At 40.0% G+C, this 16,151-nt stretch overlaps 1 protein-coding gene across 33 annotated transcripts in view; it reads left to right on the top strand.

Annotated features, from left to right (window-relative positions):
• Window positions 1-16,151, top strand: part of Rims2 (regulating synaptic membrane exocytosis 2) — a 410,761-nt gene that overhangs the window by 63,452 nt on the left and 331,158 nt on the right. For 22 of the 33 annotated variants that reach the window (XM_075961097.1, XM_075961114.1, XM_075961100.1 and 19 more), the window contains exons 2-3: window positions 3,196-3,228; window positions 3,644-3,730. The exons of 10 other annotated variants lie outside the window; for them this stretch is intronic. In XM_075961097.1, the coding sequence (XP_075817212.1) occupies window positions 3,196-3,228; window positions 3,644-3,730 (120 nt within the window). The remainder of the gene's footprint in view (window positions 1-3,195; window positions 3,229-3,643; window positions 3,731-16,151) is intronic. One more of the 33 variants, XM_075961096.1, reaches the window with a different exon arrangement.

Genomic DNA, 16,151 nt, shown 5'->3' with positions numbered 1-16,151 from the left:
GGGAATCTCACTGAAGAATTGCCTCCATCACATTAGCCTGTAGGCAAGTCTGTGTGGATGTTTTCATGATTGAAGACTCTGGGCAGTGGTCCTGGGTTGTATAGGAAAGCAAACAGTGCCACCTTGGAGTGGCAGACATCTGTCTCCTCTGTTTTGACTCATCCGTAGTCAGTTCAGAGCCAGCACATTATCCTGAAGATAATGTGTAGTGCATTAGTGGTCAGGTATCAGCATTTAAGTAGTGGGCTGAGAGAGTTTGCATCAGAGCAGAGCGAGTGAAGGCGAATGAGAAGTGTATGGGTCACGGATATGGGGGACAGAGAAAGCGTTGCTGAGCAGGTGGAGTGCTTGAAAGAACAGCCGGAAGAGCCTTCCATCCGGGATAGAAGCTGAAACACAATTGCCAGTTCAAGTACAAAGTGTAAAATATAAAAGACAATACAGTGAAGTAGAAGGTCTTTAGGATTTCCAGTTTGGATGGTGTGGCTTGTCCTTTCCCTTGGGTTGACATTTGTCAATCTGATCGTGTAAGTAATTCAACTTTCCCACTTAGAAGAGTTCCTTCCTGTGTCAACCTTTAGCCAGATTTCCCCAGTATGAGCTCTTCCTTTTCATCAGTCCCTTACTGCCTTGTCTCTGGTGCTTGGGGCACATTGGGACTTTTCTGCTCTGACACTGGGAGGAGTATGGAGGCCTGCCTGTCAGTATTTCCTTGTGTCTGAGTGATCTCCTCGTGGTGTGCTCTTCACAAGACTGTAATAGTTTCTGCAGTCACTTTCCACAGTTCCTTGTAGCTTGCCAAGGCCGTGGTACAGTGTGCTGCCTTTCCCAGGGCTTGTCGCCAGAGGACCTATGAGAACCTCAGCTTGCGAATTCTGTTTCAGCCGCTTGCCTCTCATTCCCACAGTCTGCTAGGCTCTAGCTGTCTGTGCACACATGGGACCCTGGTTCAGATTCTGACGTTCTAACAGTCTCTCCACGGTCTGGAGCTCCCAGCTGACCCTTTCTACAGCTTTAAACTAAAGTCAGCTGGATCTGCTGCTGATCCTCTCCCTCCCCTGCTGTCAGGAGCAGGGAAGGCTGCTTACCTGGTGGTGGATGGAAGCACAGAGGGCCTGCGTTAGTGGGCTTCCTCTTCCTTTGTTCATTGGTACCCTCTCTACCAGTGTTGCCCACACTCAGACCAGTCTCTGAGTTCTAACAAAGCGTCTGGAACGCCCTCCTGAGATGCCCCTCCAGTCCTACAGTCTCTGAGTTCTAACACAGCATCTGGAACGCCCTCCTGAGATGCCCCTCCAGTCCTACAGTCTCTGAGTTCTAACACAGCGTCTGGAATGCCCTCCTGAGAGGCCCCTCCAGTCCTACAGTCTCTGAGTTCTAACACAGCGTCTGGAACGCCCTCCTGAGAGGCCCCTCCAGTCCTACAGTCTCTGAGTTCTAACACAGCATCTAGAACGCCCTCCTGAGATGCCCCTCCAGTCCTACAGTCGCTGAGTTCTAACAAAGCGTCTGGAATGCCCTCCTGAGATGCCCCTCCAGTCCTACAGTCGCTGAGTTCTAACAAAGCGTCTGGGATGCCCTCCTGAGATGCCCCTCCAGTCCTACAGTCGCTGAGTTCTAACACAGCGTCTGGAATGCCCTCTGAGATGCCCCTCCAGTCCTACAGTCTCTGAGTTCTAACACAGCGTCTGGAACGCCCTCCTGAGATGCCCCTCCAGTCCTCCAGTCTCTGAGTTCTAACACAGCGTCTGGAATGCCCTCCTGAGATGTGCCCCTCCAGTCCTACAATCTCTGAGTTCTAACACAGCGTCTGGAATGCCCTCCTGAGATGCCCCTCCAGTCCTACAGTCTCTGAGTTCTAACACAGCGTCTGGAATGCCCTCCTGAGATGCCCCTCCAGTCCTCCAGTCTCTGAGTTCTAACACAGCGTCTGGAACGCCCTCCTGAGATGCCCCTCCAGTCCTACAGTGCTGCTTAATTCAGTTATGTCGACACGGTGGACCATCACATACCATAAAACAAATTTGATTTAACTTACATAATAGATGTAATTTTATAATGAAAAATCCCAGGTGTCTGTATAAACTTTATTTACCAGTTTTTGGTCTTTTGAGAAGCTGGATGCACTTCTTAAGACAGTTCTTAGCCGTTCATGGAAAGTCCAGTTTTACCAGTCTTGACTACCCTATGTAAGATCCTTCTAAGTCTTTTCAATGTTCAATCCTATTACATTTTCATACCTACAGCCATATTCAATCTTTTCTTCATTTCCTGTAAATTATGAAAAGGTCTCTGGAGTGAATAATTTGACTTTAATAAGGGAGCATAATAAGAAGCGAGTGAACTAATCCCAAGGCTGGTTGACTCAGGGCACCACACGAGCGGGAGGTTCTTTTGTGGAGTGGGTCTAGTTTCCTCACGTCAGATCCACTAGGAATTGACTGCTTCTGGATCAGGTCCTCACCGGACCTCCGCAGAAGTGAAACTGATACACTTGGTTTGGTTATAGTTACGTACATGGTGGTTGTTTAAGTTCATTTTCATTATACTGTAGTTGTATGAAGGATTGACATTTGTATGAATATTTTAAGTTTAATATAGAATATTTATTAGTAATGTTAGTTTGTGAGCTATTGGTTATATTGCCCCATTCAATTTTCTTTTCTATTCCTTTAGACATAAATAAATTAATTACTAAGGTTTTAAAAATTCACTTATAAAATCCCGTATTTTATTTAGAATATTTAGCTTTCAATTTATTTTTTTAAAACTAAAAACTAAACTAGAAATTATATTTAGTTAATTTAGTCATATTTACTATGGCACCTAAAAGTAAAAATATGCAGCAAAAATTGTGATTAAAACATTGCTTTAAAGAGCAACAGAGTTTTGGTAGAAGAACAGTTTATCCTGGGCTGAGGCCGTAGCTTAGTAGCCGTGTGTCCGCTACCATGTGGATGGCCTGCATTCGGTCCCTAGCACTAGGAGCAAAACAAGACCAGATGGGCCAAGGTCTGTTTTCCTCCCCTCTGTGTGTAACATTGATTGGGATGTCCAGTTCTCGTTTATGGTGTAGCACTACATTTTTCCGTGTAATAAGCCTAATTTTCATGTCCATTATGTCTGACCACAAATATCTAGGTAGCAAGTGCTGCTCAGTACAGTGCACTGAGTTGTGCAAACTTATTTTTTTAGGATCAAAGAAGAACCCAAACCACAAGCGACACAGTAAGTACATGTGTGACGAGTGCAGTAGGCTGGACTCTGTCCTCTACCGTCCTCTGCTTCCTGCACCTCTGATGGTATTAGCGCCCACTAATACTGGACAGGCTGCAGCTGGTGTGTCCTCTGCTTTCCGACTCTCTGCTTGTAAGAGAGCTGCCTGCAGCTTCTTACTTCATCCACATAGTCACTGGATGTAGTTTTTTGCTGCCTGCTTGTGGATTAGCTAAGTGTTCAAACTTAATTTTCCTACTTCCTGATTGCCTGGTGATAATTGGAGCTAACATTTCCATTGGCTGTAGCTTTTGTGCCTATGTGTATGTGTGTGTTTTCTTTTCAAAGTTATTTTGGGTAGAAAACATTGAATCTACATTGTTATTCTTTTGGTTTTTTCAGTCACATTATTTGCTTATTTAAACAGGTGGTTTCCCTTTAGTGGGATCACTGAACTGGTAAATAACGTTCTTCAGCCCCAGCAAAAACAACAAAATGAAAAGGAGCCCCAGACGTAAGTAAGCTGTTCTGTACAGACTAGATATCATCTATGATACATAATACACTGAAGAGTACAAATTAAAATTCTTCCCTTGGAATGATGTGCCCTCAGAGACGGAAACTGTTAGGTTAAAGTTCAGTAGTTCTGCCGTTAGTTATTCTGTGGAAATCTAAAAAGAAAACGAGGATAAGTTAGAGGCTGATGGAAAAAATAGGCAGTCCCCTCGCTTAATATATAAGCCACATTTGCCCCAGAAAAGATGTCCTTCTCTAATAATGTCGAATAGTCTAGAGTGTCTCTAAGCAAAGCTACCAGAAGGCAGTGAGCGGCATTAACTCCTATGTTTGTTGTTTGCTCAAATAGTTTTGGATAAATTGTTTTAAATGGTTAACCAGAATTGTTTTTGTAATAATTCTGAGAACCTAAGTATGACTAGATCATAATGCTGATAACTAAACTTATTTGACCACCAAATTGTGTTTTCGCTGAATACTTTATTAGACCATAAAACATAGTTTGGGAATATATATATTCTAACAATGACTTAACATTAAAAGCAAAGATTCCATTTCTTTTAGTTGATAATAGATTTTAAAACATTTTAAAGAAGGTGTTCACAGGTTATACTCTTCCTAACTGCATAAGAGAAAAGTGAATAAATCCCTTGAGTTTGCAGCCTATCGACCCAAATTTATTACAAGACCCTAACTACATGCAAGGGAGTCCATCATGTCTAACCGTGGATGCAGGAAGAGGGGACCCTCGAGATAATGAGGAATAGTAACCTCCACTGTTACTAGTTCATACTTAGTTTTCATTTATTTCTGATGGAAATTTGCCAAATGAATAGTTATTGCAGTAAGAATAACTTAGTTCAGTACTTTTCTACAAGATGTTGTAATGGCTTGGATTGGCCAAAAGTTAAGGTTCACATTGCAATGAAAATTCAAACCTAGAAATGTGTTCAGAGAGGACTTCGCTGCCCACAGTGGTTTAGGAACCCTGTCCTCCTGTGTTGGTAGAGTCTGTTCAGAGAGGACATTGCTGCCTACAGTGGTTTAGGGACCCTGCCCTGTGTTGGTAGAGCCTGTTTACCTTGTCTTTTCTTTGTTATATTCAAGAGCCATTGACTGCTTTTTTTTTTCTCTAAAGATTATATAGTTTTGGAGGATTTTAAAGATTCTCCTGTTTCATCATGAAAGTGATTTTCAATTGCGCTTAATACTGCTTTCATTGTGTCCCGTGAATCTGGGTATGTTGTGTGGTAATTTTTATTGAATTTTAGGAAGTCTTTAATTTCTTCCTTTATTTCTTCCTTGACCCATTGATGATTCAGGTGAGCGTTGTTTAATTTCCATATGTTTGTGAGCTTTCTGGAATTAGTGTTGCTGTTGAATTCTAATTTTTACCCATGGTGATCTGATAAGATAAATGGGTATTTCCATTTTTTTTTTTATCTGTAGAGGTTTGTTTTGTTGTCTAGTATGTGGTCAGTTTTTGAGAAGGTTCTATGAGGTGCTGAGAAGAAGGTATATTCTTTTCTGTTTGGATGGAATATTCTATAGATGTCTGTTAAGTCCATTTGAGTCATAACATCTGTTTGTTCCCTTATTTCTCTGTTAATCTTCTATCTTATAGACCTGTCCAGTGGTGAGAGTGGAGTGTTGAAGTCTCCCACTATTAGTGTGTGGGGTTTAATGTATGATTTAAGCTTCAGAAGCATTTCTTTTACATATGAGGTTGCCCTTGTATTATGGGCATAGATGTTCAGTACTGAGATTTCTTCTTGATGGATTTTTCCTGTGACTAATATAAAATGTCCTTCTTTGTCTCATTTGATTGATTTTAGTTTGAAGTCTATTTTGTTAGATATTAGGATAGCTGCATCAGTTTTTTTCTTAGGTCTATTTGATTGGAAATTTTTTTCCCAACTCTTTACTCTGAGGTATTGTCTATCTTTGAGGTTGAGGAGTGTTTCTTGTATGCAGCAGAAGGATAGATTCTGTTTTTGTATCCAATCTGTTAGTCTGTGTATCTTTATTGGTGAGTTGGGTCCATTTATATTAAGGGATATTAATGACCAGTGATTGCTATCTTCTATTAATTTAGTTTTGGGGATGTTATTTTGTGCATTTTCCCCTTCTTTGGGAATGCTGCTGTGAGATCATCTATTGTCCCTGCTTTTTTTTTTTTTTTATGTAGCCAACTTCCTTGGGTTGGAGTTTTCCTTCTAGTACTTTGTGTAGTGCTGGGTTTGTTGCTAGGTATTGGTCAAATCTGTTTCTGTCATGAAATATCTTGTTTTGTCCTTATATGGTGATTGAAAATTTTGCTGGGTATAATAGTCTGGGCTGGCAGCTGTGCCCTCTTAATGTCTGCATAACACTGACCAGGACCTTCTGGCTTTCATTGTCTCCATTGAGAAGTCAGGTGTAATTCTGATAAGTCTGCCTTTACATTTTAGTTGGCCTATTTCCTTTGCAGCTCTTAATATTGTTTCTTTATTTTGTATGTTTAGTGTTTTGATTATAATGTGGCGAGAGGACTTTTTTTTTTTTTTGATCCAGTCTATTTGGTGTTCTGTAAACCTCTTGTATCTTCATAGGCATATCTTTCTTTAGGTTGGAAATGTTTTATTCTATGATTTTGTTAAATATAATTTTTGTGTCTTTGAGTTGAACTTCTCCTTCTATCCCTATTATTCTTAGGTTTTGTCTTTTCATGGTGTTCCATATTTCCTGGATATTTTGTGTTAAGCTTTTGTTATATATTTAATGTTTTCTTTGACTGATGAGTCTATTTCCTCTATTGTATCCTCAGCGCTTGAGATTCTCTCTTCTGTCTCTTGTATTCTGTTGATTATGCTTGCATTTGTGGTTCCTGATCGTTTTCTTATGATTTATGTTTTTATAATACCCTCTGCTTGTATTTTCTTTATTGTCTCTATTTCAGTTTTCAAATATTGAATAGTTTCTTTCACTTGTTTGATTGCTTTTTCTCCCATTTCTCCCATTTCCCTCCCCCTCCCCCAATCAAGTCCCCCTCCCTTGTCAGCCCAAAGAGCTATCAGGGTTCCCTGCCCTGTGGGAAGTCCAAGGACCACCCACCTCCATCCAGGTCTAGTAAGGTGAGCATCCAAACTGCCTAGGCTCCCACAAAGCCAGTACGTGCAGTAGGATCAAAAACCCATTGCCATTGTTCTTGAGTTCTCAGTAGTCCTCATTGTCCGCTATGTTCAGCCAGTCCGATTTTTTTCAGACCCAGGCCAGCTGGCCTTGGTGAGTTCCCGATAGAACATCCTCATTGTCTCAGTGTGTGGGTGCATCCCTCGCGGTCCTGAGGACTCCGGGGCTCTTTTAAAGAGAGGTTGGCGTTGGGCTTCATGCAGTTGCTGCCTTGGGCCCAGTCTCAACATTAAAAAAAAAATCACTTTAAAAAAATTGTCTGTATTATCAGCTTAAAATCAGTGGAATATCTGATTCATTGGAGATCATTTTGTAAAATATTTTCACAGTGACTTACTGATTTCTCTAATGTGATATTAAAAATGAGAGTAGATATATACTAATCTAGGAAATGACCCTGTGAATAGAATTAAAGATATTCTCTTCTAAGTAGCCTTTGTAGATTCTGCCTTTCTGTATTTTTGTTGTTTCCTTATGTGTGAGTTACTCAAAATGCAGTCTCTCAATCTTCTAGCTTTTCATCTGCTTTTAATACTTTGCATGTGAAAAACCCCAAATTAGAATTAATTTCTCAGTTGATGCCTACCATACTTACCTTCCCAGGACAGGATGTTTACAAACTAAAGAATGTCCTTTTTTGTGTTAATACTGTTCACAATTAATCCCTGCTTTCTAGAACCAGCTTTTCTTACATCTGTTTCAATTGACTTTTAGCTTATTTACATGACTGCCCAATATCAACACATCCGTGTGTTTTATTTTACTGTCGACAAGAACTAGGTTATGTTCAAGTTTACATGTTTTGCTCTACCTAACAAAGATGTTACATGCACTGTAATTAACATTAATTCAAACATTCAGAATTTATTTATTTATTTATTTATTTGGTTTATTCAAGACAGGGTTTCTCTGTAGCTTTGGATCCTGTCCTGGAATTAGCTCTTGTAGACCAGGCTGGCCTCGAACTCACAGAGATCCACCTGCCTCTGCCTCCCAAGTGCTGGGATTAAATGCGTGCACCACCACCACTTTGCCTCAGTCAGTGTTTATTGACAAGCTGATTATATATTGTTAGTTACTGGGATAAAATTGAGAGCAAAATTAAAATCCTTATGGATTCATTACACAAGTAGGGGTAATGAGAACATCATGGAATGAACCAAAATTGCAGTTTTGATAAATGCAATATGTTATGATGCTTTGGAAAGATCCAATGGAGAGACTGACCTAGTCATTGCATCTATGACCTGTGTTCCTAAGGAAGGAATATGGAAGTGCCATAAAAACACTGGAAGTGGGTGTAGAAGGGACGACATGTCATGGCTTTATTAGTTTTGTGGAATTGTTGGGAAACATTCTTTTACACTCCACCCGCCCATAACTACATATAGAACATGGAAATAGTTTGGTTGTTCTATAGTTCCTTTGGACAACTGAAGTCTATAGATGCTGTCTTAAAGGAGCCAAAATGAACAAGGGAGGAAATAGTTTAAACTGAAATAGAGGTTACTCCATGGCCTTCTTGGTACTTGTTTATAAATTAAACCACAAAATTTGAGATAAGATATTAGTGGTAAAACCGTTGTTTTTTTATTTTTACTTTTGAGGAATAGCAATAATAGGAGCACTATGTGAGTAGGAAGACTCAATATTCTAATGATGCCAGTTATCCTAAAACTAACCTAGAAATATAATGCAGTGGCAGTATCAGTCTCCCGATGATTTTCAAGAAAATAGATAAAAGCCTCGCAGTGTTTTATGTGAGTGAAATGTCTTACCAGTAGTAAAATCTTTTCAACAGAGAAAGAAACCGGACTATTTTTAACCAGATTAAAAAAAAAAAGTCAAAAAACTGGATGCCTTCTGTTGCTATAGGAGTGGCGGGGCTGCATCCCCGGCACCTGGCCGCCCGCATGGCTAGCTTTATGCCCCGAAATAATTTCACGGAAACTGTATTCTTTTAAACACTGCCTGGCCCATTAGTTCCAGCCTTTTATTGGCTAGCTCTTACATATTGATCTAACCCATTTCTAATAATCTGTGTAGCCCATGAGGTAGCTTACCAGGGAGGATCTTAACCTGTGGCTGTGTCAGGTGGGAGAATCATGGCGACTGCCTGACTCAGCTTCTTTCTCCCAGCATTCTGTTCTGTTTACTCCACCCACCTAAGTGTTGGCCTATCAAATGGGCCTAGGCAGTTTCTTTATTAATTAACCAATGAAAGCAACAGATTAGAAAGAAATCACTCCCACATCATTTCCCCTTTTTCTGTTTAAACAAAAAAGAAGGCTTTCATTTTAACATAGTAAAATTACATATAGCAAAACAGTTATCAAGCAAGAATTACAATTACAATATTTATATCTATTTTATCTTTTATCATAACTAAGGAAAACTATAACTATTCATTCTTCAATTCCATCAAAGACTCCAGAAGGATATAATATTACCTAAGCAAATAAGAAATCCAAACTCTAGAAACGACAGAGACATCTTGCTGCCTGGACAGTCACCCAAAGTTCCTCTGTACCGTTGGGGCATTCATCTTCAGCCTACAGGCCCATAGTATCCAGCAGACACCTCCACGAAGCAGGAAATTCCAAAGACAGTTCAGTCACTATCTGCTGTGTCCTGCAGAATTTCTTGCAGACTCTTTCATGAATCAGGAACCCCGAAAGACCATCTCACCTTTAGGCAAGTTCAGCAGTCCTCTTTCTGTGGGTTCTTTGTGTCCAGTTTATGCATCAGTCCAGGCAAGAGCAGTTTCTTGCCCAAATGGCTATCAATTATGTTGCTTTCATTGGTTAATTAATAAAGAAACTGTCTTCAGTTGTTTTCCTACGTCTGTGGCATGGTACCGTGACTAAGGTGGCTCCAAAAGAAGGTGTTTAATTGGGTGCTTAGAGGGTTAGAATCTGGCCAGGTGAAGGCATGGTGGCAGCATCAACTGAGACCTCGCATCCTGAGCTGCAAGCAAGGGGCAGAGGATGCACTGAAGAGGGCACTGTTGAAGCTGTAAATCCCACCCCTTGATGCAGCTCTTCCCACAAAGTCTCACCTCCTAATCCTGACTAAGCATTTCAGCATCTGGGGACCAAATAGTCAAACATGAGCCTGTGGGGGAACCACTTAAAGTACTGTATATCTGGGATATATGGATTTTTCCCCTCTTCAAGTTGTCTCTATAATACAGAGTAGGTGTTCCAATTTGAGTCTTTATAAGTTGATCTAGCAAGGAACTCTGAGTTTTTATTTTGAACTACAATATATTATGTGAAGAAAAGTGTTATTTTTTATTGTTTCTATAACACAGTACTAGACAGAAACAACCAAAGGAAGGAAGTGTTTATTTTGGTTCCTGGTTTCAGAAGGGTTAGTCCTTGGTTGCTTGGCTGTATCCAGCCTTGGGCAGCCATGGCAGTGAGGGGACACTGCAGTGGTTACACACCTCATGCAGGCAGATGGCTTGGTGTGGGGCTTGCGGGAGAAGGACAGAGAGGAGGGAAGGAGGTTGGGGTCAAAAAGAGGATACCCTGAATCCAGTGGTTCTCCACCTTCCTAACGCTGTGATGCTTTAATATAGTTCCTCATGTGTGGTCACCCCAACCATAACATTATTTTGTTGTTACTTCATAACAACTGTTACGAATTGTAATGTAAATATCTGATACGCGATCCCCAAAGGTGTCAGACCCACAGGTTGAGAACCACTGCTTTAGGATCTACTCCTTCAGCTAGGTCCTACCTTCCAACATTTTGATAACCTCCACAAATTTCCTCAGCTAAGGACAAAGCATGCAGTGCAAGCTCCTTCTGGGGCAATTCTTCATATCTCAACCATAGCAAAAATACATCTAAAACCTACCTCAAAATAATTCAATCAATAATGCATATCTGTATCTATAGAGATTATATGATGAGGAGAAGGGAGAAAATAATTTAATGTCAGTCTAGAAATACGGCAAGGTGTGACTTCACAATCGAAAATGAAGTTTTAAAGAGCAAGCTTGCCACAGATGCCTTTTAATGTAGTGGTGTGAATTATTGGTTCGTGGAGAGCCTGAAAAACCAGTAAAACTCAGAGGCTGGGGACAAGATTTTCAGGAATAGCCATAAACACGAATTTATTGACTCTGTTAATTTATGGAGACTAACATTTCCTTTAGGAAATACTGAATTTGATGAGTTCTCTGGTCATGAATATTGATATTGAACATATGTGAGCCTTGAATTAGAAAGCTTTTATGAAACAGTAGAAATATCAACACTTCAAAATTCATGCAATATTTTAAATAGAATGTCGTATCCTTTACAATATATTTGTCCCAGGAATTTGCTAAACATGGGTTGTGCATGAAGTTTTAGTGGAATACATGCAAGCTCATTTTTTACACATTGTTCATAGTTACCGTCATGCCTCAGTGACGACTTGTTCTGACAATGAACGTGTGGCCACGGTGCCCAAAATATTATGCAGCCCTCCGCAGGGTGTGGTGACCTCTTATCTGCCTTTGTAGAAATTGTGTATTGGAATTTACCTATTTAAGATCTGTTGGACCTTTCATTGCCTTGCAAGTTTGGTTTTGACAGTGTTGTCCTGGAGTAGCAGTGAAATACAGTGCAGTGGCCATCATGTAAGTATGGAGCTTAATATATGACAGGCTGATTGCACAAATTAGTGGAAGAGAGATTAACTACTTAATAATGATGATGGCGAAATAGAATATATAAATAACATTGAGATTAAATCTCCATATCACATCACATATAAAAATAAACTGCAGATCGATTAAAAGCTTATCTGTGAGAGGTAAAATTATAAGGCTATTTAGGAGGGACTGGGGGATTTTTTATAACGCAGACATACATAGACCATTTATACGCACATACATTTATATGTGTGCACACACTTGCCCCACACACATACATGCACATACATGCCTAACACACACACACACACACACACACACACACACACACACACACACACACACACACAGAGCCAGCAGTTAAATCACAATGATAAAGGAAGAAATTGATATATTGACTACTTCAAAGTAAGCAATTAGCCCTAAGACTTGGAGAAGATTTTGCTGTTTAAATTTATGTAAGTTATCTCTGATACTCCTTCAAATCAAGAAGAAAACCATAGAAAGCCAAATCTATAGTATTTGGTAAAAGCTATGAATAAGCAGTTGAAATGAGTGGCGGTGCATTTGAATGAGTTTCATCAGAAACAGAAAATGTGATGGTCTTTGGGCCTCGTTGATTAGACTTTGATGTTCTCAGTGCTGTGGTTCAGGTCTGATTTCAGGTTGGGGATTCTTTCTTCTCTTAGGCAAGATAGCGCACAGCTCGGTCTTCCCACCTGGGAGTCTGTGCAGGAAGATCTTGAGTGCTAGGCCAGCCTGGGTTACCCAGATGATGGGGCAGATAGGTAGCTAGCTAGATGACACAGAGATAGAAGACTAGAGAGAGAAACATGACTCCCAGGTAGAGAGGACATGTAATGATTCATCACGATGCGTGTAAAGGATTAAAAGCAGGATAGCTTTAGAAAGAGACAAAGGAAATAATGTCAAACCCGGGGTTAGAAGTGTGGACTTCTCCCTTGTACAGTCATATGTCACTTCACAGTGGGGTTCTGTTATGAGAAATGTGTGAGTAGATGACTTCATCACTCTACAGATATCATTGCAGTAAATTATACAAACTTACACAGCTTATCAGTTGTGTACCTAGGCTGGATCACAAGTTGGTGGAGCTCCTGTTATGTGCAGCTCCCGCTGACTGAAGCACCAGCATTTGACACGTGGCTGTACATTCAATACTTTGTAGGTCATTATAAGAGTTCTTTATAGCACTGGACGATGAGTTAACAGGGAACATGCTCTTTAATTTTCACATCTTTGTCAATTTTCTAGAATCTTTTATATTCTTTTGTGTTTCATATCTTATAACCGAAACAAACATTTTGGTGTGGTTCCGGTTTTCTTACATTTGCTGAAACTTTTTGTAGCTCGCCCTGTGGCTTATCCTGGAGTGTTGTGTGTGCGTGCTCTTGAGATGAATGTGTCTTCTGCTCTCTTGAGATGAATGTGTCTTCTGCTTTTTTGGGATAGAAAAAATATTTATTTTTGTCACCTCTGACTTAAAGTGCATTTCAAGACTTTTATTTCCATATTGATTTTCTGTTTATATGCTCTAAAAATTGTGGACAATGAGCCAATGGAGCCCATCTGTTTTTTTTTACTTTTTCATTAGTAATTTCCTAACATTGACCGTATGTATTTTGCTGTTTCAGCGTTGGGCATATACATATTTGGAATTCATATATGTTGTTGATGAATTTATTATAACAGAAGAACTTTCTTTGAATCTCTTTACAGTTTTTGGTATAGTAGTTTGTTTTATCTGGTATGAGGTAACCATCAGTCTCCGTGTCCTTAGTGGTGAATGAGTCTTACAGGCAGCCTGAAGTTGAGTTTGGTCTTTTTCTTGTAGGGCAATCTTTCATTTTTTTGGTAAGAGGCTTTTATCTGTTATATACTGGATACCCAGTGGTAGATAAGGAGTGGTAATTGTGACTTAATTTTATTCTAGTCGTTTTGTGGATTTTTCCCTTTAACTTTGAAATCGTCATACACAGGAGCATGTCTCCTTATGACATTTCATCCTTGCTTAGTTTTATGTAGTTGCCTTCAGAGTTTTATTTTTTTCTCCCAGCCCCCCCCCCCCCCCCGCCATTTTTATCTTTGGTTCTGGCAATTTAATGAGAGAGAGAGAGAGAGAGAGAGAGAGAGAGAGAGAGAGAGAGAGAGAGAGAGAGAGGAGTGGGGTGGATGAATGAATGAGAATTTGGTGTTTATTTTATAAGGGCTTCTCTTAGGTGTTTCTTCTCTTAGTGTCTTTTTATTACTACTTTTGTAAAATTCCTTATCCTTATCTCTTTCATTGTTTATTTCTGGGGCTTTTTATTTCACCTGCTACATTAACTGTAAAATCTTAGTTGTTTCTCTCTCTTCTCTTGCCCTCTGTCAGTTTCCTTTTGTATAGTTTTTATCAATTCTTTTTCTAGCTTACTGTAGAGTCTTCTCATGAAGGACTTCTTCATCTTCGATAGCATAGCTTTTATTCTAGAATTTTGATCTGGTTCATCATTACTATTTTCTGTTCTAATTCCCCATTTGTTCACGGATGATGTCCACCTTTTCTATGTACTTCTTATTTTAATAATTTTTAAACATTTTAGTTAAAATATGATTATATCATTCCTTCTCTCTCCATCCCACTTGTCCTATGCTCTATCCTTACTCCCTTCCAAATGTAACTATTCCCAAGTCATGTTTCTTATGACAGAGTATTGACTTGCTGTTTCTGTCTCTTTGCGCTGTATCTTTGAGTTGTATTCACACCTTGATGTGGAACATCCTTCCTATCAGACTGTTGGTGTTGAGAATTGAAACATTAAGGAAACCAAGAATTCCACTAAGTTTGGATTTTGATGCCACCATCATTGTCCTTAGTGCAACATAGTCATAAATCTCTTCAGAGGATGTGAGCTGCTTCTGCACTTCCTTATAATGGATGCTGGGGCACTAGAAGCTGCTATCCTCACCCGTCCCCCCCCCCCATGGGAGGGCTACACTTATCTCTCCCATGAACTTGAGTCTTTGGAAGTGGTCAACTTCTGGTGCTTTATTACTTGGTGATTGCTTCCTAGGGATCAGGTGTTCTCTGTGATGTTTTCCCAGTTTTGACAGGCCCTAATCACCTGGACCTTGAGAATGGGTCACCTTTTGAGCTCTTGGTCTCTCCTAGCCATGGAAAATAGTCTGCCTTGATCTCCAGTTCTGTATCCAGCTTTGGAGAGGAGCTTCCTCCCATATCCTAGTGATAAAAGGTGATTTGTTCGTGTTGTTGTAGGATCTAGTCCCTAAGGTATTTTTTTCTGCAGTGTGGATAAAAGGGTTTTCTTCAATCTTGTCTGTAGCTATAATGGCTCTTTGCCTTCATCTTAAGTGACAAAGCTCACTTTTCCTCCCTGTGGTTTAAATAAAGCTTTTACTATTTTAGCAAAATCAGGAAATCATGTCTGTACCTCAGTCCCAATTTAACTTAATGTCTGCACGTAGGCTCTCCCTCAAAAGCAGAGATTTATTTGTCCTGGCGGTGTTTTCTAGTCTTCCAGAGCCCTTGTGGAGGGAGGGGTGTGAGAAGAACCTGTGATTATCAGCCTTTCTTGAGTTTTGATTTTTAGCGGCTTGCAGCTGTCATGTTAGATGACTCTTGCCATTGCACAATTTATTAAAATTTTGACTGATCTCTGTCTGGAGTTGTAGCTTCGTAGATTGAGTGTTCACCTAGAATGTGTAAAGCCTTACACAGCCAAATAGAATGCATGCGGTTGTGTGTGCCTGTAATCCCAGCACTGAAGACTTGAAGCTGGAGGATCAGAAGTCCAGGTTATCTTTGGATACAAAGCAAGTTTGATGCCATCCTTGGATATATGAGATGCGATCTCAAAAACAAACACACAAACAACCCCTAAATACTAAAGATTTTCCTTTACCTATCAATATGGTTCTACTTCCTTTTCTGATGATATTGCCAGAGATGGAACAATTAGTCTTGTTGTTCTTTGGAATTTAGATTGTTTGCCTGATAACTTCCCTTCTGATGGGCTCAAAATAAATTGTGGTTTTGTAGATTGTCATCCTTAGGATTGGAGTGATATCACTTTTAGTTTTCTGAATCTTTTTAAAAATTGTTTTTGGTTTTTCTGGGACAGGGTTTCTGTGTGTAATAGCCCTGTCTGTCCTGGAGCTCACTCTGTAGACCAGGCTGGCTTCAAACGCACTGAGATCCACCTGCCTCTGCCTCCCGAGGGCTGGGACTCCATGGCTGTGCCACCATGCCAGCACTCCTGGCAGTTTTCTAAATTTTATATTAATTATAGTTATTAAAAATTACAATTGTAATTATAAATACAATAGAAACGTTTGTAGTGACAATAAATGATACAACTTTCCTTTTTCTTAGCCTACTTTTCTTTTTAATTCATTTTATTTTTATTTAGCTATGTGTGTGGGTATGAACAAGTGTGTGTATCTCCACAGAGGTCAGAAGGGGCATCAGAACTGTTGGGACTGGAGTTACAGGCTGTGGTGAACCACCTAGTGTGGGACCTGGGGAACCAGCTGTGGTTCTGAGAGTCGCCAGGGCCCTTAGCGTCCGAGACAGCCCTG

The sequence above is a fragment of the Microtus pennsylvanicus genome, chromosome 2, assembly GCF_037038515.1.
Source record: "Microtus pennsylvanicus isolate mMicPen1 chromosome 2, mMicPen1.hap1, whole genome shotgun sequence".
NCBI classification, from domain to species: Eukaryota; Metazoa; Chordata; class Mammalia; order Rodentia; family Cricetidae; genus Microtus; species Microtus pennsylvanicus.
Note: the sequence above shows the minus strand (reverse complement) of the source record. Positions and strands in the feature narration are given on the sequence as shown.